The sequence below is a fragment of the Carassius gibelio genome, chromosome B10 (genome assembly GCF_023724105.1).
Source record: "Carassius gibelio isolate Cgi1373 ecotype wild population from Czech Republic chromosome B10, carGib1.2-hapl.c, whole genome shotgun sequence".
NCBI classification, from domain to species: Eukaryota; Metazoa; Chordata; class Actinopteri; order Cypriniformes; family Cyprinidae; genus Carassius; species Carassius gibelio.
The window spans coordinates 25,521,049-25,548,493 of record NC_068405.1 but is presented as its reverse complement, the minus strand read 5'-3'; the positions used below and the strand labels follow the sequence as shown (position 1 = coordinate 25,548,493).

General features: G+C 33.1%; 1 protein-coding gene across 1 annotated transcript in view; it reads left to right on the top strand.

Annotated features, from left to right (window-relative positions):
* The window catches only part of epb41l4a (erythrocyte membrane protein band 4.1 like 4A), a 45,582-nt gene extending 18,411 nt beyond the window's left edge, over positions 1–27,171 (top strand). The window contains exons 4-23 of the mRNA XM_052568169.1: positions 4,042–4,120; positions 4,210–4,307; positions 5,420–5,540; positions 10,202–10,289; positions 10,487–10,575; positions 12,198–12,261; positions 12,461–12,552; positions 14,920–14,997; positions 17,152–17,267; positions 18,539–18,623; positions 21,113–21,190; positions 22,049–22,162; positions 23,414–23,464; positions 23,661–23,738; positions 23,857–23,976; positions 24,467–24,514; positions 24,594–24,662; positions 25,250–25,360; positions 25,448–25,526; positions 26,483–27,171. Of these exons, the coding sequence (XP_052424129.1) occupies positions 4,042–4,120; positions 4,210–4,307; positions 5,420–5,540; positions 10,202–10,289; positions 10,487–10,575; positions 12,198–12,261; positions 12,461–12,552; positions 14,920–14,997; positions 17,152–17,267; positions 18,539–18,623; positions 21,113–21,190; positions 22,049–22,162; positions 23,414–23,464; positions 23,661–23,738; positions 23,857–23,976; positions 24,467–24,514; positions 24,594–24,662; positions 25,250–25,360; positions 25,448–25,526; positions 26,483–26,593 (1,769 nt within the window). The 3' untranslated portion in view covers positions 26,594–27,171. The remainder of the gene's footprint in view (positions 1–4,041; positions 4,121–4,209; positions 4,308–5,419; positions 5,541–10,201; positions 10,290–10,486; positions 10,576–12,197; positions 12,262–12,460; positions 12,553–14,919; positions 14,998–17,151; positions 17,268–18,538; positions 18,624–21,112; positions 21,191–22,048; positions 22,163–23,413; positions 23,465–23,660; positions 23,739–23,856; positions 23,977–24,466; positions 24,515–24,593; positions 24,663–25,249; positions 25,361–25,447; positions 25,527–26,482) is intronic.
* Positions 27,172–27,445: the final 274 nt, after the last annotated feature.

The following is a 27,445-nucleotide window of genomic DNA, read 5'->3' as shown; positions in this document are numbered from 1 at the left end:
AATGATTAGACTAATATATGTATACTCTATAAGCATATGCACACACACACACACACACACACACACACAAAGACACACAAAGATACACATATACATGCACAAACATTTTGTGGCAGATATGGGTATTTGATAAAAAGTGATAGGTGACAATAAGCTTATTGCAAGTCTTCTCTTTTTTTAGAGTTTAGATGTCATTTTCAGATTAAACTGTAATCATAATGTGGCAAAATTGTTAAAACTGATACATCTGTATGAACAAAATGGAAAACATCAATTCAATGAGATACAAAATGTTATAACAGTTAATTTATTAATGTTTTGGCATGAATTCATAAAAACAGTACTAGCTGAAAGAGCCCATTAGTGGTCTTCCGCTGCCATCTAGTGGTTTTAAATTGCATTTACTCAAACAACACTGTGTTTTTAAACATAACTGTTAAAGTGTTGTTGTTGGGTTTTTTTGCCCTATCTCTCTTAAATGTTGCATGCTTGTTTAGAATGAAATTATGCATTACTTTACACAGTTTTGATAATTTGTGGGATTTCTGTTTGTATTAATAGGTCTTTGTGCCTCTGGGGTGGTCTCGGCCAACCAGGATGTATGGATGACATTTAAATACATCCAAAAGACAGACACACACACACTGAAATTAAATGATTAAACTAGTTTTTAAGAGTTTAGATGTCATTCAGGTTTCACTGTAATCACAATGTGGCAAAATTGTAAAAAATGATGTGTCTGTATGAACAAAATGGAAAACATTGATTCAATAAGATGTAACATGTTATAACAGTTAATTTATTAATGTTTTGGCATGAATTCATGAATCCTTTCTACAGTACTGTTCATTTTAACTGAATGAGCCCATTAGTGGTCTTCCGCTGCCATCTAGTGGTTATAAATTGCATTTACTGAAACAACACTGTGTTTCTAAACATAACTGTTATAGTGTTGTTATTTTTTTTATTTTTGCCCAATCTCTCTTAAATTTTGCATGCTTGTTTAGAATGAAATCATGCATTATTTTACACAGTTTTGATCATTTGTGGGATTTCTGTTTGTATTAATAGGCCTTTGTGTACACTATGCAAATAACATAATATAAAATTACTGGTTTATATTTGTCCAAATGCAATTGTTCAACATGTTTTTGATAATTATTGACCTTCAGAGTCTACAGAATTGTACTTCAGTGGTTTTATTGATTTTCATCTTAAACCGTATCACAAGTATGCCAAAGTAACTTTTTAAAATAATCTTGAATATTTAATTAACAGCTTTATTGACAACATTGGTCCCAGAGGCAAAGTTGTTCAGAATGAAGAGATCTATCATATGATATGAAGATTTAGTGTTTTTGAGTGAATATATGAGCATTTTCAAACAATTTGGGGCCATTTACCATATAAATCTTGTGTTATGAGACCTTTTCTACTGTTATAGCGCCACCTTTGGTCTGATCTCCATGAAACTTTGCATGCTTGTTAAGAGTCACCTGATACATGATTTCACTGAGTTTCATACAGTTTTGAGTTTTCCTTTAGGTTTTATAGGCTTTGGGGTATGTTTGGCCACACCCCTTTTTCTAAATTACCCGGTTACAGCTAACCAAAGGACAAAATTCAACATTTTTTTAATAATTATTGATCTAGAGAGTCCACAGAATATTACTGCAGTGGTTTGGTTCCGATCGGGCAAAAAACCTAGGACTAGTTCGCAAAAGTAGGTTTTTAACATATTTGTGAATAACAATTGAACGATTTGATTGACAGCAATGGTTCTTGAGGCAAAGTTGTGCATTATGAGGAGATCTATCAAATGATATGCATATTGTGTTGATATGTGAAACACCACGTGATTACAGAGCCATAAAACTCGTTAGCGCAAACTAGTGGCCGATTTCTTTCAAAATTCTTACAGACCTTAAGGTTCATGAGTCGAACGTACCCAGCGAGTTTGGTTCCAGACAACATCCGTTAACCCTTTCAAATAGGTGCTTAAATTTGTTTGGCCAATGGCGGCCATGTTTTTTGAGATATGCAAATGTCCTCATAGGTACTTGTGCCCCTTCAGACCAAGACACTGCATACCAATTTTCAAGTCGATCGAGCCAACGGTTGCCTAGTTATAGCCATTTATGTGTTTTTTCTATCTTACAGCGCCCCCAAGTGGCAGAGATGCGCAATTTTTTTGATTTGACCAAAGATTGAGCTCATACATATGTGTACCGAGTTTGGTGAAGATATCTCATTCCGTTCAAGAGTTATAGTCAAAATAGTATTTGGCTAACGTTAGCATAGACGCTTTTTGGCGTACTGTTTCGCGTAAGAATTGAAATTTCAACTTTTTTTTAATAATTATTGATATTGAGTGTCCAGGGAATATTTCTGAAGTGGTTTGGTTCTGATTGGTTGAAAATCCTAGGACTAGTTCGCAAAAGTAGGTTTCGGATATAGCTCGATTTTGCGAGAAAACGGTGCGTCGTAGACCCCAAAAAGGCGCCGTGCACTTTTGTTTGGGCTAACCCAAGGATTGCAACGATGCCATGTTTTTGAGTCTACGGCTAACGGTATACGATTTACGGCCAAAAATGTCCAAAATTTTAGTTTTTTGAGCTGTAGCGCCCCCGTTAGGCCGATTGGGTCGAGACTCAGTATCTGACAAGAAGGCCGGACTACTACAATCTGACCAAATTTCAGCTTTCTAGCCCTTACGGTTTAGGCTGCACGATCAGTTTGAGTGGAGAATAATAATAATAATAATAATAATAATAATAATAAAAATTCTAACAATTACAATAGGGTTTCAGCACTGCGTGCTTGAACCCCTAATTAATTATAAGTGCATGTAATCGGAGTAACACTGGCAGTGTTTCCTAATCTGACTTGAGGAGCTCGAATTGGTTGTAAATAATTGTTTACATGCAACTTTCCAAACCGAAGCAGGATGACATACTACTGCATATCATGATTTTTTAAAGGCAAGATTTTTATTTACTTATTACTTACTTTTTCAGGTTGGTTTTTAAGACTATTTTTTGTGTAGATTTTTTCACTTTCATTTTATTTATTATTTTATTTAATTTATTTATTATTATAATTTCCTTTTATTTTATAGTTTTATTATATGCATTTATTTATTTTATAATATATACACACACACACACACACATATATATATATATATATATATATATATATATATATGTATATATATATATATATATATATATATATATATATATATATATATAATTTTTACATTTTCATTTTATTATATCATTTGGTTTAGTAGATTATGTATTTGTATAAGTTCACTTTATTTTGTGTTAATTTATTTTTTTCATGTTTATTCATTTATGTTTATAGTTTCATTTTGTTTATATACTTTACATTTCATTTTATGCATTTATTTATTGTATAATATTTATATATTTGTATATTTTCTTTTTATTATATAATTTTGTTTAATAGATTTTGTATTTTTATAATTTCACTTTATTTTATTTTTTCAATTATTTTATAATTTTATTTTGTTAATTTTTGTCATGTTTATTCATTTACTTTTATAATAAAAAAAATTATTTGTATAATTTCATTTTTATTTACATATTTTAAATAAAATTTTATTTTTAAAATATTTTTTTATTATTCTTTTATTTTTTGTTTTATTTTTATAATTTTTATTCATTTACTTTTATAATTTGTCCTAATCATGCTTGACAGGATAAAATGTCAAACAATTAGTCAGTTAATGTTAATGTGTGAAAATTTTAATATTACAATCTCCTGGTTGCCATTGGTCCTATTATGCTGTGTAGCCACGCCCACTGCGCAAACTCATTGGTCTAAAAGCTCTACTTTAAAATTCATGTTCTGATTGGCTGTGATTGTGTCATATTATTTTTTATTTGGTTTAATTTATTATTTTTTTGCTTGAATTGGGTTTAGCATTACCGGTAAATCATTTACTCTATCTATTTTCTGGACTTGGATAGATCAGTGTGTGTTTGAGTTAAAGAGCTGTTTTCTTCTTTCCAGCTGGTCCTCCGTTCACGCTCTACTTTGGGGTGAAATTCTATGCTGAAGATCCTTGTAAACTAAAAGAAGAAATTACAAGGTGTGTTTTCTGTCTATGGTGAGCATGAATAAGCACTACAGTGATATTAGAGATGCATTAATATGATGCTCTTCACTGTCTTGGGTCAGGTATGAGTTCTTCCTGCAGGTGAAGCAGGACGTCCTGCAGGGGAGGCTTCCCTGTCCGTTTAACATCAGCGCACAGCTGGGAGCGCTTGCGATTCAGTGTACGTACAAATACACCAGCGCTGCAGGGAACTGAACACAGCAGATGTCATTTCAGTCTAGTTATTTTTACAGAAATCAAGTGTCCGCAAATGAGCTACTGGCTTCCCAGCTTGATTTATAAGATTATTAAAATAAATCATTTCATGATTAATATTTTTATGTAATATTAGAGTAAAATGTTATGTTTTGATAGTTGCAATTTTACACATTTGAATTTTAAATAAATATATTTTATAATTTGATCATTTTATTTTTAATGATTTTTTAATGATTTCATGTATTCATTTTTATTTATTTTAATTTAATTATATCATCATGTAATTTTATTCTAAGTTTTTATTTTATTTTATAGTTTTATTTATTTCATTATTTCATTGTTTTGTAATTTAATTTATTTTTAATTTAATTTAATTTGTATAATTTCATGCTTCATATTTTTATGTGATATTAGAGTAAAATGTTATGTTGTGATTTTACACATTTGAATTTTAAATAAATATTTTTTATCATTTGAACATTTTATTTTGAATGATTTTTTTAATGATTTCATTTATTTATTTGTATTATTTTAATTTACTTATTCATGTTTCATTATGTTATTTTATTAATTTTTTTAGATTTTATACTTAATTCATTATTTCATTGTTTTTTTCTATTTAATTTAATTTATTTTGAATTTTATTTAATTTGTTAATTTTTATTTTAAAAAAATCTTTAATTTTATATATTTTCTTTTTGCATTATTTCATTGTTTTGTAATTTAATTTTATTTATTTTTAATTAAATTTTTTTTATATATATTCTTTAATTTTATATTTTTATTTATTTTATAATTTCATTAAGTTTATTCATTTATTTGTTTGTCTGATTTCATTTATTTTAGAATTTAATTGTAATTATATTTTTATAGATTAAATTGAATACTATATAGTTAAAAATATATATATATTTATTGTATTATATAGTTTAATTATTTATTTAATAATTTAATGTTATTTATTTAAATGTAATTATAATTATGAATTATGTTGAAATATTGAATGTAATTTTTTCTCGAGTATTCCATCATCTCATTATATGGCGTTGTGTCTCTGTCTGTGGTTTGGTACAGCTGAGCTGGGAGATTACGACCCGTACAAACACACACCAGGTTACGTGTCTGAGTATCGCTTTGTCCCCGACCAGAAAGAGGAACTAGAGGACAGCATCCAACAGATTCATAAAACACTCATGTAAGACAATAAAACACTGAGCATCACACACTTTCAGCAACAATAATCTCCTTCCAGATCAGATCAAACACCACATCCCTGTTTAACTCTTAAATGTGTAGTAGATATTTTAATAAATTAATTTGTTATCTAAAAAACATCTATTTAAACTTCTTGTTCTATCATTATTTATTTTTATTATATTTTCATTTTATTTATTTATTTATTTATTTTATTTTGTTTATTGAGCCATAGAACCAAATTAAATTAAAAAAAAATATTTAAATTATTAAATTATTAAAATTATTTAAAATATATATTTTATACTTGGTTGCAAAATCTAAAAGAAAAAATAATTACACAAAGTAGAGACGGGTGATATGAACAAAATCATATTTAATTTTATTTTATTATTTAAGAAATAGGATGAACAATATGACCATTATTACTTAATGTGATTAAATGATTAAGTTTCTTAATTATTAGTATTATTATTTAATATGAAAGATGCAAATGTAATAAACTTACATTAGATTAATTTACAGTAAGCCTTTTTAACAGACATTTAATAATCAAATGTAAAAAATAAAACTGTCTGAAATAAGTTTACTCTGTATATGTCATTTCAGTTCTGATAGTTTTAGTTTTAGTTAATAATAATGGTGCATTAAAGAACATTAACAAACATTAATAACTTTAACAAGTGCTGATTAGTTGATTTAAGTTAATGCAGAAATCAGACTGTTTCAGTAAGTGTTTCAGCAGTGTGCATGAGATTGAAAATCCTGTTCAAACTCAGATTTGAGCGTGATCTTGAGTTGGTGTGTGATTGCTGATTGTCATCTGTGTTTCTGAAATCCCACTCGACTCCTGAATGATTGTGAGCGGCTGATTGTTGAGAGGAGCACGTGATTCCTCCCTCAACAGAAACACTGCAGGAGAAAGCACGTAAAACATATTAGATCACATCCCTGGTGCAGTTTTGATTGTCAGCTGAAGCGTCTTGTTCTCAGTGGACCGCGGGGCACAGATGATCTTAGACTGACAGAGGAGTGAGAGGAGAAACGTGTGTGAGGAGGAAACCTGAGAGGAAAACAAGGGAAGAGAGAGATAATAGATAAGCTTAGGGATAGAGAGAGAGAGAGAGGAGGACAAAACCAGTAGAAAACAGTATTTTCAGAAGCTAAAGATGCTTTTAAGTCACTTATTTCTATTTTTTGCTGTAGTGTGTCAGTAGAAAATATCAGTTTATATATATTTACATACACACACACACACACACACACACATATATATATATATATATATATATATATATATATATATATATAATATGTAAATATATAAAATATGTAAGCTTAAAAATAAGCATATTTATGATTTATGTATGTATTATTTAATTTAATAAATCGTGTATTTATTTATATCTATATAAAATGCTGTAAAATATGTTGTAATTATTTTATTTATATTTTATATATATATATATATATATATATATATATATATATATATATATATATATATATATATATATATATATATATATATACTATTTGTCATTATGTTTATACATTTTATTTTAAAATACATTATTGTTTGTTGTACATATAAAACAGGAGAATTTATATAAATAACTAAATATATATGTTTTTAATATTAGTATATTTCTATGTATTATTTATGTCATTATGTATATTTTTTGCGTATGTATATGTTATTTATGTAGACTGACATGAGGGGTTTAGGGGTTTATATATATATATATATATATATATATATATATATATATATGTATATATATATTCTAATTTTTTATATGTATTATAAACATATAAATCTAAATTCACGTATATATTTCATGTTTTATACTTAATGTCAAAAGGTCAGATATCTTCTACACAATTTGCATAATTGAATTAAATACAAATAAAAACCGACATTTATTTCTGGAGAGCTCTTGCAGAATCAAACTCTGAGCCTGATGAGATACTGATGTTAGTGTAGTATGCTGCGTTACACTGTTATAGACAGACACTATAGTTCTCTTCTGCACACCGCCGCACACAGAGAAGTGCAGTTAAAGTGTGTCGACCTCTCTGAGACAGAACTGAAGCATCATGGGAGTCCGGCTCTGCTGCATCATATTTCCTCCGAAAGAAAGAAAGAGTCCCCGGGGGCCGGACGGGTTCAGACACTTCTAATAGAGCGTCTAGAATCAGCAGAGAATCATTAATCACTGATGACCACAAGCCTGCAGTCATCTGATGAGCTTCAGATTCAATAAGTGTGAATCAGTACCAATGAACCAATACTGTGTGTTCACAAAACATCTCATTGTTTAGTGAAGAATCATGCAGTGTGTGTGTGTGTGTGTGTGTGTGTGTGTGTGTGTGTGTGTGTGTGTGTGTGTGTGTGTGTGTGTGTGTGTGTGTGTGTGTGTGTGTGTGTGTGTGTGTGTGTGTGTTTATGTGTTGTGTGTGTGTGAGTGTGTTGTGTGCGTGTGTGTGTGTGTGTGTGTGTTGTGTGTGTGTGTGTGTGTGTGTTGTGTGTGTTGTGTGTGTGTGTGTGTGTGTGTAAGGTTGGGGGTTTGATTCCCCGGGAACACATGATATGTAAAAACTGATAGCCTGAATGCACTGTAAGTCGCTTTGGATAAAAGCGTCTGCTAAATGCATACATTAAATTTAATTGTAATATGTATATTATATGTATATATATGTATATATATATATATATATATATGTGTGTGTGTGTGTGTGTGTGTGTGTGTGTGTGTGTGTGTGTGTGTTTGTGTGTGTGTGTTTGTGTGTGTGTATATATATATATATATATATATATATTATACATTTAAAAATTAAATTATATATATATATATAAAATGACAGCACAAAAAAGTTTCACAATAAAACAATTACAAATACATAAAACAAACAAAACTTTGCCCTACATTCAGTTGATTACAATATATATATTTATGGCTCAACTGTTTCTACTTAATTCACTTAGCAAGTTCACTTGCTATAACATAAAAATGAAAATATGATGCAATTTCGTCTCTATTCGACATAAACATAATATAATACAAATGAATAACAATATTACAAATAAAAACATACATTTATATACACTAATAAAATTTAAAAACTTTTTTTATTACATTAAAAACATTATTTTATTTTATTAAATATTTAATGAATAAAATAAATGTATATATCTCTATATTTTGAAGTTGCATGCATGCACTTTTTCTTGGATGTTTCCCAGAATCGGTCTCTTTTTCTCTTCTGTTTCTCGTTGTGTTAAGATCATGCTCTGACTCCACATTCCTGTGTTAGTGTTAGCAGGTCAAACAAACATTGTTTCAGCACCACTGCTTTCAGGTTTGAGTCTGTTCTTCAATCCGTGACAAACACACATTCACAAAACACTGATTTCCTCAAATAGTTAATCACATTCAGTCCTTCAGTGAGTTAATGATTACAGTTTGAATGGTTGTTTGGTTTTCCATTCATGCTGCTGTTGTTTAACCCTGTAAAATATGAAATATTGAAATTCATTAATCAAGACTTTAGACAAGATATATAAGAAAATCTAAAAACAAAAGTATATGGAGTTCTTACTTGGAGAGGAACACAACAGCGGAGTTTTATTCAGAGGCCCAAAGTGAGCAAAGATATGTTGCTTGCGAAAGTTTGTGAACCCAGATTTGGTGAAAATGTGAAAAATTGTAACAAAATAAGAGAGGTCATACAAAATGCATGTTATTTTTTATTTAATACTGTCCTGAGTAATATATTTTACATAGAAAAAGACAAAAAAAAAACCCAGAAGAAACCCAGAAATTGTTAAAGCATCCTCGTTCAAAAGTTTGTGAACCCTTGGTTCTTAATACTGTGTGTGGTTCCTCGGATGATCCTCGACTGTCTTTCTGTTTTGTGATGGTTGTGCATGAGTCCCTTGTTTGTTCTGAACAGTTAAACTGAGAACTGTTCTTCAGAAACATCCTCGAACTCCTACAAATTCTTCAGTTTTCCAGCATATTTGCATATTTGAACCCTTTCCAGCAGTGACTGTTTGATTTTGAGATCCATCTTTTCACACTGAGGACAACTGAGGGACTCAAACACAACTATTAAAAAAAGATTCAAGCATTCACTGATGCTCCAGAAGGAAACACCATGCATTAAGAGCTGGGGTGTGAAAACTTTTGAACTGGATGGAGATTTTTCTATTTTTTTGAAATATCACTTTTGTCCATTTAATACTGCAGTTCAGAACAACAGAAGATACTTGCATGTTTCCCGGAAAAGACAAATTAAGTGCAATTGACTTTGATCAACAAATGCAAAAAATATATATATATATATTGTTACAATTATTCACATTTTCGCAGATTCTGCAAGGGGGTTCCCAAGCTTTCGCATGCCACTCTATATAGCTCCAATATTAAAAGTAATAATCTTAGTAAGATGAGATGTAAATGATCCACACATATAACACAGTGATTGAGAGATGAAGAAATAAAGGCTCGTCAGAAGATGTGAGATGTTCTGAAGTTACACTAAAAGAGTTTTTAATTGATAAAAACCCCAGAGACAGAAGACATGCAGTGTGTACAGCTCAGTTTTGTTCATGTTGCTCATTTAGATTGTATTTTGGTGTTTTTCTGCTCTGTTCAGGGGTCAGGTGCCTGCCGAGGCTGAAAATAATTACTTGGCAATTGCCAAAACCCTGGAGATGTACGGCGTGGATCTGCACCCTGTGTTTGTAAGTTCAGCTGTTTAAGATCGGATTCAATATCAACATATTTGTCTTTTCTGTTAATGGTTTAAATATTTTCTCCACTGCTCCAGCTTGATTCTTTATCTAGTTTTTTTAATAATCCTGGCAGTGTAGTTAATGAATATTGATGATGAGTTGCGTGTGTTTCTGTTTATTAATCTCATAATGCATGAATGTTTCAGGGAGAGAAGCAGTCGGAGTATTTTCTGGGCCTGACGCCTGTCGGAGTCGTGGTTTACAAGAACAAAACACAAGTGGGGAAGTATTTCTGGTAGGTTTAGGTTTAAACTGAGGAACAATTCACCCAAAACTGGAAACTTCTCACCCGCATGTCATTCAAAACCAACATTCATGTGTTTCAGGATGTTTAAATATTTGATATGATGCATGGTATGCTATATGTAATATTATGACGTATGTTATGATATCATCCTTTAAAAGAATCAATCATTTAATGAGATATGTAATGAAATATATGATATAATATGATATGTATATGAGATCATATTTATATCGCGTCATAATTATATCGTATATCACATCATATATCACATATATGATATATATCATACATCTTGTAACATTTATCATATGATATATCATATAATATCATATGTATGATATATTGTATGATATGATAAATGATGTGAAATGAGATATATGATATGAGATATATGAAATGATTATGAAATGAGAGAGATATGATATGAGATGTATGATGTGATATGAGATTTATGATGTTATAAATGAAATGAAATATTTGATATATGGGATGTTATATGATTTCATATGATAAGAGATATATGATATATGGAATGAGATATGATTTGATTGGATTTTATATGATATGATAAGAAAGATATTATATGGGATATGATATATGAAATTAGATTTGATTTGATATGATAATAGATATATCATATGATATGAGATATTATATACGATTTGAGATATGATATATGATATGATATGATATATGATATAATATATGATATATGATATGATATGATATGTGATATGATATGATATGATATATGATATGATATGATATGATATATGATATGATATGATATGATATGATATAATATAATATAATATATGATATGATATGTGATGTGATATGATATGATATGATATGATATATGATATGATATGTGATATGATATGATATATGATATGATATGATATATGATATGATATGTGATATGATATATGATATGATATAATATAATATAATGGTATTATATGATATATGATATGTGATATGATATGATATGATATATGATATATGATATATGATATATGATATGATATGATATATGATATGATATGATATAATATAATATAATGGTATTATATGATATATGATATGTGATATGATATGATATGATATATGATATGATATATGATATATGATATATGATATGATATGAGATATGATATATGATATGATATATGATATATGATATGATATATGATATGATATGATATACCATATGATAGGAGATATTTGGTCTATGGTATAAGATATGATATGATATGATAAGAGATATATGATAAAATAATATGATATATGATATGATATGAGGTTTATGGTCTATGGCATGAGATATGAGTTGATATGATAAGAGATATATGATATGATATGATATGATATGATATGATATATGATATGAGCTATATGGTCTATGGTATGAGATAGGATTTGATTTGAGATGATAAGACATATGTAATGTGATATATGATATATGTTATGACATGACACAAGATACTGTATGATATTATCATATATAGTATTACTTTTATATCAGTTCATATTAGCACTTCACTCTCATCCCTGTTTTGATGCAAAGTGTTTAATAAATGATGTACTTTTAATTAATAATGTTTCAGGCCAAGAATTACGAAAGTGTATTTCAAGGAAACCCAGTTTGAGCTGCGGGTTATGGGCAGAGATGTAAGTCGTCTTTTTAATACAGCATCACAATAAATAAATGAATTGTGTGTGATCTCTAGATACCGTTGAATTCACAAGCACTCGTTGCATTACACTGTAGCCACTGTATAAACCGTAACATCGTGTTTCTCTGTGCAGCTGCTTTGAATCGATGTGTATTATGAATATGCTAGATACTGTATTCCCTGTGTGTTTTCAGTGCAATGAGACGTCGTTCTTCTTCGACGCTCCCAGTAAGACGGCCTGCAAGAACCTGTGGAAGTGCTGCGTGGAGCATCACACCTTCTTCAGGTAAAGCAGCAGAGATTCACTGCTCTTTTAATCCAGTTACCCCAGACAATAGTGGAACAGATGGCGGGAATGCAAATATTACTACTGAATAATGCATGTCCGGAAAACATGGTAACACCATGCTTTAATATTCATGTGCTATAGTTTTATTTCAAGCTTTATTTCAGTTAGCAGGTGAAATTTATCATTTCTTATTTTCGTTTAAAGTTGAAGCACTAAAAATGGAAATGAAATAATGTTATAAATAATTTTAATATTTAAAATGAACAACAAAAAAACGAAAATGACAAAAGCCCATAATAAAGATTTTAAAAATGAAGATTAAGAAATAAAATTTAACCTGTTAATTGAAATAAAGCTTTAATAAAATATAAAGATTAGATTTAAATTTTTTCATGATTTCAGTTCTCATTTTCAATTGATTAAATTGAAGCACTAAAATTACTAACTGGAAATGTAAAAAAAATAATAATTAAAAACTGAAATAAAAAATAAAAAGTAATATTTAGTAAAACTAATCAAAGTGACAAAATTATAAAAAATTTCGACTAATAAAAAAAAGAGTATGAAATAGAAGCTAGTTCAAAATAATAATAAAAAAACTGAAATTAATAATATTGAAAATGAATAATAGTAAATAAACTACACCAAATGCAAAATTAATATTATGGCATGTATTACCATGATTTTGGACATGCATCATTCAGTGCCCATAATAAATAATATTTTAATTCCCACTATATAAAATATTAACATCTGATATGTTCATTGATGACATACTGTCATGTGCTTTTTGTTGTAGAATTGTATCTAAATTATTTTATTAAAGTTAAAACTATTATTTAATATGACAGAATCGACCTGATTGCATTACAAGCACCGATAAAACCCTCATCTGAAGGCTCAGCTCGGTAACAGCTACACATTTCCACTGCATGAAACAGCTTTGGGGTTTTTTTCTAAGGGATTGCAGTCGTGTGAAGCTGGAACAACCTCGTGCACTTTAAAAACATCTTAATCCAGTCTGTACGACTTGTGTGAGTGCAGAAAGCTGAACCCGCTGCATTACACTCTCCTGTAGTTCTCACAGAGAAACGCTGTGAATCGAAGGGCCTCAGATTCCCGCGGCTTTACTGAGGCTCTTTATTCTGAACGTCTCTGGTGTTTGTTCAATCAGAGCCGTCTCACTCCAATCCCCAAAGAGCTTTACACGCTCAGAACGCAGGCGGCTGGAGGTTTCTGCTGCTAATCAGCGTGTGAAACAACGGCCAGAACGAGAAACACTGAATTATTGGTAACACTTTACACTAAAGTCTCAGTTCTGAACACCAGTTAATGCATTAGCTGACATGTTAGTAAAAATATAGTTATTTGTTCAGTGTCATTTGAAATCGATGACTGATTTCAAACAAAACTTAACTAAAACCAAAACTGAAATAAACATAAACAGTATTTTTTTAATAAATAATAAATACAAGTAAATACAAACTGATAAAAATGACAAAAATACATACACATTTACAAAAATAAAAGACAATTCTATTAAAAAAGTATATAAATAATACTAAAATAATTTATCAAATGCAGAAACATACATTTTGATATTATCAGGTTTTTTTTGTATGCATTATAATAAAGTATGTATATATTAATCTGATTATCTACTTTAACAGGTAACTGAGCTTTTTTTTATTTTTATAACATTTCTCATTTTAAGTTCACAATATTATTGAATATTAAAGAACGAACCTGATTATATTAAAAGCACCAATATATAAATGCAATTTTTAATTCGTAGTTTAATCATATTTATTATGTGAAAATGACAAGTGTTGCTTTAGCAACTATAGCTGAAATAAATGATTTTATTTTTGTTTCATGTTCACAAAAATTGTTTACCTTCATGGTTTTAGTTGTAATTTTAGTTTCAGGTAACTGTGATAACCCTGGTTGAAATTGACAACTACTAAAAGCTGTAGATCTCCATTGTTGGCTAATATATTTATCACTCATGTTTGATTGTTAGTGTTGTTTATATGGTGTGTACAGAGCCGAACGCAGCTGAAACAGGACCGTCCAGACGTTAAAAACAAGCCCAATCATGTTGTGTCTTCATAACACACAGATGTTTAATCAAGCAGAAACACAAATTATATGAGCGTGGTGTTCCTCAGTTCTACTCTGAGCTCTCATTATGTTTCAGCTTTTCATTTCTCAGAGCTGCGTGTTTACAGCTTCTGAATTTCAATGAGAGGAAAGCTCTCCTTAATACATTTGTTCTGTAATTTAGCTCATTCAAATATGGCTGTAAACAACAGAATTGCCCCACAGATGTTTGGAAGGAGGCTAATAAAATGTCTTTCACAGAATGCCAGAGAACGAGTCTAATCCACTTACAAGGAAACTGTCCAAGTTCAGCTCTCTGGGCTCGAAGCATCGCTACAGGTTAGTGAACCAGAAATAAATGCTTTCATTCAACAAGGATGCGTTAAACTGATCAAAAGTGACCGAAAAGTTTTCTCTTCAGATAAATGCTGTTCTTTTAAACTTCTCTGTTCATCTGTGACTCCTGGAAATTGAAACACATCACAGTTTCCACAAAAATATTGTGCAGCACAACTGTGTTCAACATTGCTAATAATCAGAAATGTTTCTTGAGCAGTAAATCATCATATTTTCATGATTTCTGAAGATCATGTGACACTGAAGACTGGAGGAATGATGCTGAAAATACAGCGGAGCATCACAGGAATAAATTACATTTAAACACAGATTCACACAGAAAACAGATGTTTTATTATCAAAAATATTTCACATTTTATATTGTATGAAATAAATGCCTTGGTGAGAAGAAGAGACTTCTTTCAGAATTGTTTTTCAATGTTACAGACCCCAAACAGAGGTATAGAAGTGACACAAGGTGTTGAGAAATAACCCTTTAATGTGTACAGATATTAGATATTAGTCACAGACAGTGATATAATGCTGAATGTGTGACTCGTGTTACATTCTCAGGGTTAGTCATTAAATAAACAGAAAACGGCTGCATCACATTCATCCAAATGTGAGCCGACTTCAAAAGAATAAAAGGCCAAATAATTGACTAATTACAAAATCTTAAGCAACTCCCTAACGAGCACTTAACACCAGTTTTTTAAAGAAACAGTTCACCCAGAAAATGAAAATTAAAGTTATTTCATACAGAATAACATGATTTTCCTTTTCTGAGAGAACTGTTCTTTTAACTCTTTCCCTGCCAGCAAAAAGTTGTCAGACACTGCAAGCATTTTTTATGACTTTCACTAAAATTTCATTGCCCCCAGAATATTTGTTTTAATGCGTTTCTGAACATGCAATACATCACAATAAAGAAGAGAACCTCTCCTTTAAAACCAAAAATCGGTTTTATTCTAGCTTTAAGCCTTCTTTTTTATTAACACTTGAATGTAGGTGTGTTTCATTAAAAAACAACATTTTGAGGAAAAATATTATTTTTACTGTATCATATTCGGTAAGATGATCAAAACAAAGATGCAGTAGATGACTTCCACCAGTTCTCCCAGTTTTCATTTATATGTTGTTTATTATTAATGATTGCATTATTTTTTCATATGCATACATATCGTTTCTGTGTCTTCCTCTTCTGTGTTTTTGATCGGCACATTCTAGACTCATTTAGGAGATGTGTAATAGCGCCCCCTAGAGTATAACAGTGAAAACACGGAAAACCGGAAAATTCTGTGTTTGGAGGGGAAAGAGTTAATAAAGGCAGGGCTCTAGACTCATTTTTCCCACTGGTCATTCTTAGCACATAATTCTTCGTTAAAAAGCACGAGAACAATAAAACAGTAGGCTACAATGACAAACTAGCTTACAAAACCAGAAACTAATAAGTTGAGGCTCGGCATATACTACTTGCTGTATTATATACAGACTAATAAATGACAGAACATATATCAGACTATAAAGAATCAAATAAAACTACAATTAAAAGAAAGCCTCCTTAGCGTTATATGAGGTAAACAGCAAAAATTTTAAAAATGAAAACAAAAAGAGAAGTAAAACTAAACTGGCTGTCTAGATTTTCTTACTTAGTATTTTAGCCTTGTTTTCTAGTATAAATATCTAAACATTCTTGAATTAATATGCATTTACTTGACAAGTAAAATTATTTTCTAAATAAAAAGAGAATTATAAAAAATATATTTTTCTTAAACAAGATTTTTCCTTATTTATTTTTTATTTTGCTTGTTTTAAGGTAAAACTAAATGTGGAATTTTTTTTTTTTTTTTTTTTTTTTTTACAGAAAACAAGACATAATATCTTAAGCAGTTTCGCTAGTACAGTAAATTCATCTTCAATCAAGATATTTTTATATTTATACTAGAAAACACGACAAAAATACTAAGTAAGAGAATTTTTTTGCAGTGTGACAGGATTTGCATGTTTTTTTTTTTTTTATCCACAAGAAAACCAACATGTTCATTTTCATGTCTTTAACTTAAAAACCAAATCCATTTTGGCCCCAGTCGAGAGCCCTGGAAGGGATTGCTTTAATGCTGTAAGGATGTGAATCATTGTGTGTGTTTCTGCTTCCAGCGGAAAGACTGCGATGCAGATCGGACGAGAGCAGTCTGTGACTCTGCCCCGACCCGACCTACAGGTGATCCGAACCCGCAGCAAGACCTACCCGAAGAGAAGCACACAGCCCACAGGTGAGCCGCATCTCACGCCTGAATCACACCTGGTGAGGTGTTTTCTGAGACAAACAATCGCACAGAACACCCCAGACCAGCGGTTCTCAAAGTCTACATAACAAGGTCCACATCTGAAATTTCATCAATGGTAAAGGTCCCGAACAATGAGTTATTATAAAACTTGTTTTTAATAAACATGCTTAACAAATCAAATGCTTTTTGAGTTTAAAATATATTAACAACAACTGCGAAAGTTGCAAAACAATTCATTTCAGTCTCAGTAAAAGAGGTTGACGGATATGGGTTTTTCTCTAGCCGATGGCAATATCTAGAAATCAGGGCAGCCTTTGGCCAATTATGATGCAGATTTTTATTAATTTCTATTTATTTTTGGCCAATATGTTTGGCCGATTTTCTTTTTTTTTGCCCTCATAAAAAAATAAAATAAAAAGAGAGTATGCGTAAACGTTTATTGCAGGGCACAAGATGAATTCCCTCTGGATCCGGATCAGTGGGCGGGGCTAAACCGGCAGTGATGTATAGTCGATGGGCGGGGCTAAACAGGCAGTGATGTAGAATCAGTGGGCGGGGCTAAACAGGCAGTGATGTAGAATCAGTGGGCAGGGCTAAACAGGCAGTGATGTAGAATCGGTGGGTGGGGCTAAATAGGCAGTTATGTAGAATCAGTGGGCGGGGTTAAACAGGTAGTGATGTAAAATCAGTGGGCGGGGTTAAACAGGTAGTCATGTATAGTTGGTGAGTGAGCCTAAACAGACAGACATGTAGAATCAATGGGTGGGGCTAAACAGGCAGTTTTGTAGAATCAGTGGGTGGGGCTTAAATGGGCAGTGATGTTTAGTCGATGGGCGGGGCTAAACAGACATGTAGAATCAATGGGTGGGGCTAAACAGACAGAGATGTAGAATCTATGGGTCTCATATGTCAAAAGATCAAGGGACTTTTGGTTTCTCCGTTCATGACCCCTTTAAGACACCCAGAGTGTCACATGACATGAGGTTCAGGTGTGCGATTGATCGGTTGGCAAGTTTGCTTCAGCGCTCCGTCGGCATGCGATTGAGATAAACGCTGTTGTTTTTGGGCTGAGGCAGGAATGTGTGGGTCACTCCTGACCTCAGCTCATGTCTGCCCAAACTCAAACAATAGAGCAGAGACTCGAGAGGGCTGGAGTGGAGGATGCAGATGGACGCAGGAAGGGTTCTGGACACAGTAACATCAGACTGATGTTTTTGGCCACAGAAGCCTTCATGATTGGGAATTATGTGCTTTAGGGCGGAGCAACGGAGGACAGACGGTCTCTAAGACAGAGAAGACGAGTGAAGGCCTCAAAAGCACTGCACTTACACCGGTCAAGAGGTATTCAACACTCTCATTAAACGTCATTTGATCACTGCGTTTTATTGCTCTGGAGTAACCTTTTCACTGCAAACAGTGACTTTATTCAGAGATCGTTCAGTGTGACCATCAAATGCAGTCTGCGCTGGTTTTCCTGCATCTCAGATGTTTCTTCTAAGAAACAGACCCCGATGATTTCATGTACTGTAGATGTCCTCCAGCTCCAGATCTCAGTATGAGCTTCTCCCAGAATCAAATGATCCGAGATGCTTTGCACATTCATTTTATCAATGAAACAAATATCTTGAACAGCAAATGACTTTCTTCCTCTGTATATTTATCTTGTTTTCCAGCTCAGATATTTAAACATTGCTAAGATACATTTGCTTGAGAACAAAAATGACTTCAGATTCTGAAAAATGCGTTAAAAGTTGGTCAATTTATGCTTAAAAAAATAATAATAATTGCAACTGGAATCAGAAAGTTAACTAAATTCGAAGTAAAAAAAAAATTTGTGACTACATTTAGAGATATTTTTCTTGTTTTAAGGATAAACACGCTTAATTTTGATCATGTTTTTTCAGAAAACAAGACTTAATATCTCAAGTCATTTTGATTCTTAAAGGTGCCATATGCAAAAATTGAGGTAAAAATATCCATAACATGACCTACACGCATCAAAAGAATGAGAAGAAATAAGGGCGATGATGTCATAAAAAAAATGTCAAGTTATAGTGCTGCAGAGATATCAACCTTAATTAGCATTAGCATTACTAGCCCCGGCCCGACAGGTGTCGTAATACCAGTTTCGACCATGGGAGGCGGTATGCGGGCAACATAACCACCAGCCAACCTGCGATACACGAATAACTTGCACGTCTTGTGGGTTTACTTGAACCTGATGTCAATCATGTGGAAAGTACAGCCCACTAGTTCATTTTAGTTCAGGGAAGAGAGAGAAATGATGTCTCAAGCCCTTGGCAAGAGACCACCACCCGCTACAGGGAAACAACCGCGCTCGGAATCACAAATCAAATCCCATAAGAAAAGGAGCCGACCCAGAGTAAACATCGGCACTGCTTTCAATCGCTGGAGAAAACTGATGGACCTGAAAGAAATGAGGCTCGACTCCGAACTTGCAAAATTTATAACAGTAAGTTAGATGCTGTTAGTATTTCGCTAGAAGTTTGTTTTATATGTTTGTGTATTTGTTTTCGGGAAGTTATAACATAGAAATGTATCGAAGGCTGTTCGATAAACATGCTAATGTTAGCGATGGCTAACCTTAGCTGCATTTGATAAATAGCTAGCTATAACTTACCCATTTTATTATATCATAACTAACCTGCTCTGTCTAGTCCGTTGGTCTCCGTGTCCTCTTTGCTTCGTGGTTTTTCTGTCGTGAAAAAATTGATGTGTGGCATGAAAGCGTGTGAAAAGAGTCAATTGTGTGTGTCTCACGGTGAATGCTTGAGAGTTGGCACATTAGCTCCCAAGCAGAATAAAGGACAGGTTGATTATTGCTGTTTAGCGTTTCTATTAATCTATGATGCAGGGACATCAAAAATAAATTAAAAGTGATTCGTGGACCAAGGTGTCTGAGATTGTTCATCTTAAGTAAAGGATCATAATATTTCGTCCACAACAATATTTTATGAGGTTAACTTATAACTCCTTGTGGTTAGTCTGCACGAGATCAACAAGCTTGTTTGCTTTGCGGCCGCTTTAAATACAAAATAAGCATTCGATCTACGTTAGAGCGTCTGAGCGCTCACAAATCTTTCTGCAGCGTCGTGAGCAGAGCGGCAAGATCTAGACGCCGGAGGTGTGAACGCAAACATAATAGATGGCACCTTTAAGTAAATGCATATTTATACTGAAAAACAAGACAAAAATACTGATTTTTTTTATTTTTGCAATGTATATTCTTAAATCTGAAATATTTACTTGCAAAAGAGGAATAAAGATGTTAAGTCCTGTTTTCTTGATCATAATTAAGTGAGTTAAGTGAGTCTTAAAACAATGACAAAAAAAGACATCCACGAAATAGGGAAAGAAAATGAAAACAAAATATTTTTGAAACCAGATTATTTTTCTAACCTCACTACACTCACTTTATTTTAATGCATTTTTTTCAGAAAACAAGTCTTAATGTATCTTGGTGTAAACATGTTTCGATATTTGTGCTGGAACGCGAGACAACGACACTGAGGAAGAAAGTCATTTGCTGTTTAAGACACTTGACTCATGTTTTGTTTCAGCTTTGTCTCAGATGTTTCTTCTAAAAATCCTTCAGAGAAATAAAAATAGATCCAAGTGAGTCAAAAGCTGACCTGAGCAAAGCAGCTCGGATCATGTGAAGAGAAATGTCTCTTTTCTTCAGGATAAACATCGAGAAGCAGGAGATTCAGCGCAGTCTTCAAGTAATCTTGGAGAAAATATTCCGATCTCATTTTAGAGCATCAAGCTTTTACAGACTATCACTACTGTTTCATTGTATTTCCTTACAGTCCTAAAGTAAAGACAGACAGTACTCCAGAGGCGCAGAACAAGCCCAGTGCACCATGGGAGGAAGACGCCCCTCAAAGGTACAGGACTCAGAGTTCAGAAATTAATAGCAATGAACACACATACAGTGTATCCTATATTCACCAAGGGACTTTTATTATTTGTGTACTGTTATAATATTTATTAATACTTAGAGTTTTATATATATATATATATATAAAAAAAATTATTATTTGTTTATATTTCTAGATTGCTTTAAAATTAATACTCAACTTCATCAGTCGTATTTATTAACATTTTGTATTGTGCTTTTATATTTTTATAGCTTTAATTTTGGTGCTTCATCTTAAAGATTTTTTTAAAATAGCTGTATTTATTACTATTTTGAATTAGCTTTATTTATTTATTTTTCAGTTTTGTACATTTGTACTTTCACTTTAACATTAAACAAATTTCTTTTACCTTTATATTTTCCCTTTATTTGAGTAATTTTGTGCTTTAGTCATTTTAATTACTTTTTTATATGTAATTCTGTATGGATTCACAATGTTTGCCTTTAACTTGTTTTATTACATTTTGTTGTATTTAGCTTTTATTTGAGTTAGTTAGTTAGATTGTTGTAATTTTATATATAAGTATGTATTTCTGTGTTGCTTTAACTTTAGTACTCCAACTTAAGGTTATTTTCTTAAACTTATTTTATTTAGTTGCAAAGCCAACGTTTCCAAGTTGTTGTTTTTTAAGTCATTCATCTAGTTTTTCTATTTTACTGTATGTTAACATTATTTCAGTTACCAAAACCGATTTTTAGTAGATTCACTTTTAGTTAACAATATCAGCACTGATTCGTATGCATGCACTGTGGTATTTTATTATGGTATGCCATTATTGGTGCATTCTTGTTCTCTCTAAGCCGTCCCATCATTGTTTTTCCTCAGCGGTCTGTATAACTCGGCCAGCGAGCGGAACAAATCTCCCAAATTCCCCAAAGCTCACAGACGTTCACCCTCCGGAGGCAGCGAGAACGAGACGTCTCTCTCGGCCCGCCGCAGGTGAGCACATTCAGACTCATTCATGACCTCGAGTGTTAATGCATGTGAAGAAGAGCATGATGGGAGTCTCTGAACATCAGCGATGAGTCTGAATCCAGATCCATGTGCTCCCTCTAGAGGAAGAAAACTGGAACAAATGTCTTTTTTTAAGTCTTGTTCGTTTGAAGAAAGAAACCGAACACAAAGAGTTCGGTTTCTGTTATTGGTAACTAAAACTATACAATATATATAGAAATTGAATTAAATTGAATAAATTAGTTAATTAATGAATAAATGCATTTATTGGCTTAAATAAAGTAAAATAGAATAATAATAATAAAATATATATATTCCAGTTGTCATTTTAATTTTGTTTGTTTAATTTTTTTTTATAAATGCTTTAGTCATTTTTAATAGTTTTTTATGTTTCTATAAGTTATTTTTTTTAATGTATTTCATTTAGTTGCATGCATTAATATTTTTAATGAGCTTTTATTTAGATATTTTCAGTTTCCTTTTCTTTTTAGTTTAACTTTTAATTAGGCAACATTTCTATATTATTTTTGTTTAGTTTGTTGAGATAAATTATTTAATTTTTTTTTTTATATATATTTCAAACAAACAAAAAAACACATAAAAGCAGATGTTTAGTAAATATTTAACTAAAATTAAAATTGAGTGTTTTTTTTAAACGTATTCAAAATATTTATAAAAGCTGTAATAGTTGATAAATAATACTAATGCATCAGAATAAATATTTCTTGATTTACTGTATCGCTTTCAAAAATTGAGAAAGCAATGCACTGATTATCTTGTAATGTTTAAAATAAACAATAAAGCACATAACAAAAATACTAGAAATTTAACCTAACTTAAAATAAACGCTAAAGGTAGGAAAATAAATGCTCAGTTCAGAATTACATTTTCAAATATATATTAGTTTGTAAACAATCCTTGAATCTTAATGAACATTTTTTAATTTTCTTTCGTCTAGGTCTACATTAGTCTCCGATACATGGATTATTTAGGTAGTATTTGTTCAGCTAAAGTCTCATTGCTGAAAGTTACTCTAGTTATGAGTTCCTGCCTCTGGGCATCAGTAAGAAGTGAATCCAGCCGCAGGCGAGGAACTGATGAAAGAACGGCTGAGAATAAATCAATCCTGATGAATCCTCACAGCAGCGCAGGCGTCTGTGCCCGTCTGTCTCTTACAGATGATGAAACAGCCCGTGTTTCTCTTTAAACATCCTTCACTGTGTTTTGTCTCGACAGAAAAGGTCAAACCACTGACGACCCGCAGGCCAGCAAACAGTACAGGAGGAGGTGCGCTTTTATTCCTTTACTAAATAATAATCAGTGCAACTCTTTGTTTTTCTCATTTATGCTGTTTAACTCCTCTGGCTTTAAATAGAAACAGACACATTTTTTGGCAGAAAATACTTTCAGAATGAAGTGTGTTAAAGGACTAGTTCACCCAAAAAATGCTGTCACCTTTCACCCTTCTGATTGGCCCCTTCAGGTCACGTTCCCGTGGAAACACCAGCAGCGGCAGCGAATCCGAGAATTCCAAAAGAGAACACCGGAAAAAAAGAAACCGGTGGGTTATGGATCTGTCGGGACGGTAAAAGAACACAGACCTCCTGAAATATGAGGACAGGAATGGTCTTAAAAACAACTGAAATCTTTGAGAAATGGTGTGGAACTGTACCCTGCAGGTCCCGGCAGGAGAACGAGATGCTGGACTCCGCTCCGCAGTTTGAGGTTGTGCTCCGCAGACAGAAGGAAAAAAACCCCAACGATCCCAACCATCGGCGCTCCAGACACCGCTCACGATCGTAAGCACCTCTCATGAGACGTCTCTTCTAAATGAAACATATGTGACACATCAGGCTTTTATGGCTCGTATAGTCTGGCTTGTGGAGGCTTGTGAAGATCATTCCTCCGCTGAGGAACAGTGAAAGTAAAGCTTCTGGAAACAAACGCTCCTCAAACGAGACTCTGAAACATGATTGATGGAGAATCAAGTGAAGCTGAGCCGCTTCAGTCCAGAAAGAGATATTACTGACCTTATTCTGACCTTTACATGATCAAAATAACTCAAGATTGGACAGCAGAAACCTGGACGTTTGTACAATTACACTAAAAGAGCTTTTACTGGATAAAAACTCTTTAAACTATCAATCAGATGACAGAAGACATGCTGTAGATTGTACTTTTGATCATGTTTATCACTAGAAGCCCATCAGATATGATACAGAAGATTTACAGGGTTAAATCATATGAAATCGGTCGTTGAACTCTTTTTCTTCTTCTGGTGTATCGCAGACGAAGCCCTGACGTCCAAGCGAAAGAGCTGCTCTGGAAGCACATCCAGTGAGTTGAACTCGTCTCTCATCGCTGATCAGACTCGGTCTCTGGACACGGTGACGACTGATCATGTGTTTGTGTGCAGGAAGGAGCTGGTCGATCCTTCAGGTTTCTCTGAGGAGCAACTAAAGGAGATTCCCTACAAGAAAGTGGAGTAAGTCAAATAAACCTGTCCTCCTAGAAAACAGGACGATCGATCGATAGTTCCACAAATAGGGAAAGCATTGGTATCCCACAAACAAATGTAAACGTAATGTCAGTGTTAGAACTAGAACCAGCATTATTCAGCTCAGTCAATCTCTAAAACCGTCTCTGATGAGCTCGATGTTAGTCTAGATTGCTGTAACACAGAGAAGAAGCTTTTAAAGGGACAGCTCACCTAAAAATGACATGTTGTTCCAAACCCTGTAAGACTTTGTTCGCCTTCACAACACAAATTAAGATATTTTTGATGCATTCTGGGAGCTCTCTGACCAGCAAGGATCCTAACACGATCAAGACTCAGAAACAAAGCAAGGACATCGTTAAAAGAGTGTAAATTCTCTAAATGCATACATTTTTTTCCAAATGCATAATGTATGAGGATGCAATGGTTACGTATTTTGTGCTTTGATATTAACAATGTATCCATGCACATACGATGCATATGTTGTTTACTGCTACGATACTCTCCGAAATAGAATCGGAAAGCTTGTAGCTTGGTAAGTTCATGTGCAAACCGCTGCATGTGTCTGGTTTCAGAACACAAGGTGACCCGATCAAGATCCGTCATTCACATTCCCCCAGGAGCTTCCGGCAGTATCGGCGCTCCCAGTGTTCGGACGGCGAGCGCTCTGTGCTCTCCGAGGTCAAGTAAGTCCATCCTGAGCGGTCAAGACGATGTTTCGTATCACAAAATCTCGCTGATTTCAGGTCAGATTCATTTTGATTGTCTTTCAGCTCTCGGACGGATCTGGTGCCTCCTCTCCCGGTGACCCGCACCGCAGACGTTCCCGGCTCCAGCTCGACCCCTGCGCAGGTCAGACACACACCTCGCCTTCCTAATTATTTAAAGGAATAGTTCACCTAAAAATTCACATTTAGAAAACATTTACCTATTATTTAGGCCATACAGGATGTAGATGAGTTTATGTCATTATCAGATTTGGAGAAATGTAGCATTCTGTCACTTGCTCACCAATGGATCGTGAATGGGTGCCGTCAGAATGAGAGTCCATCACATCCATCACAAGTAATCCACACCACTCCAGTCCATCAGTTAAAGTCTCAAGAAGCCAAAAGCTGCGAGTTTGTAAGAAACTAATCCATCAATACGATGATTTTAAGAGTCAATAATCCATGATAATGCTTCCTCTAGTTAAAAAAAAGTGGGTTGGTCTGAATCAGGAGTGAAATCTGCACATATCAAGCAGCGTTTACAAGCCAAAACAGCTTTAAATAAACATGTGGCTGGATTTTGTTGTGAGAGACAACAGGTGCAAATGAACTTTTTCACTGAAGGAAGCGTTATTATTGATTATGGACTCGTATTTTGGCCAGAAATGATGGTTTGAATTTAAAATGATAGATTAGAAAGTACATTAATGGTTTTGTTTCTTACAAACACGCAGCTTTTGTCTTCTCCAGATGTTAACTGATGAACTAGAGTGCTGTGTATTATTGTGATGTTTTTATCAGCTGTTTTGACTCTCATTCTGACGGCACCCATTCACTGCAGAGCATCCATTGATGAGACACTGATGCAATGCTACATTTCTCCAAACCTGATGAATGAAGTAACAAACTCATCCTGATCTTGGATGGCCTGAGCGGGAGTCAATGTTCAGCAAATGTTCATTTTGGGGTGGTGAACAGTTTCATTGCTTTTTTTAATGTTAACCTTTAGAGCGAGAGTCGGCGACTCACCTGATGACTCATCTGAATCGATGTCTGTCGTTTCTCACTCTATCGTGTGCCTATTTCTGTTCCTTTCAGAAGAAGAAAGGCTCCAAAGACACTCTCTCAGAGAGCTCCGAGCAGGATGCAAAAAGCACCGCCAAGGTGGTGAAGACCGTACACACATCTCGAGTGAAAACCGAGACGTGACCGTGTCCAGGACGAACGACTGACATGAAAAGTCAAGCTCTGGTGGAGCCTGTATTAAAACACTGAAGTTATCCAGATTCACGGACACCTTCAATAAAGATTCAAGCTCCTTTTTTTCATAGTTCATGCCATAAATCAGAGAAAAATGCATTTCTCCACCACTCACCTGTGTCTCCGTTTGCATTCAAACACACTGCAAACACAGAAATCAGATGCATTTCCTACTGAAAATCAAATGAAGGATGGTGGACTGTCTGTCGGTGGTGTTAAGTCTGAAACTGCAAACATCTCAAACTCTTTTGAACACATTTTCCACAGTATTAAACGTTTGTGAGCTCAAGCACCATGTGGGAATGATTGTAAACAGTGCTTCGTATTATTATTGTTATTAATGTTCGTCGTGTCCTCAGATTTTAGAGTCAGCTCTGCTGTAGGAAATGTTGCTGCTGTATTTCTATTTTTGTTTTTGCACAATAATGTAGACTCTTGTATCTCGTTTCAAAACCACTGTAGCTAAACTGGAAGCTCGTATTATTGGGTTTTAACATCTTGTCAATAAATACGTTATAATACATTAATTCTGAGGTTATTGTTCCTGTCTGATGTCTTTGCAAAAGCAAAGTGGTCTGGTTTAGTTTAAATGTTTTAGTTTTGTGTCTTAGGATGTTTTCTGTGTAATGACAGACTGCAGCCAGTAGAGGGAGGCAAAGAACTTGATTATTTGTATTCTGAAGTCAATGTAAGTGTAAAATAAAAAAATATTTACAGTCAGCCAACAGGAGCAGACCTCATTTTTAGATCTTTTATTGAAACAACCAAACTTAATGTTTTAGATTAAATACGATTTTTGTA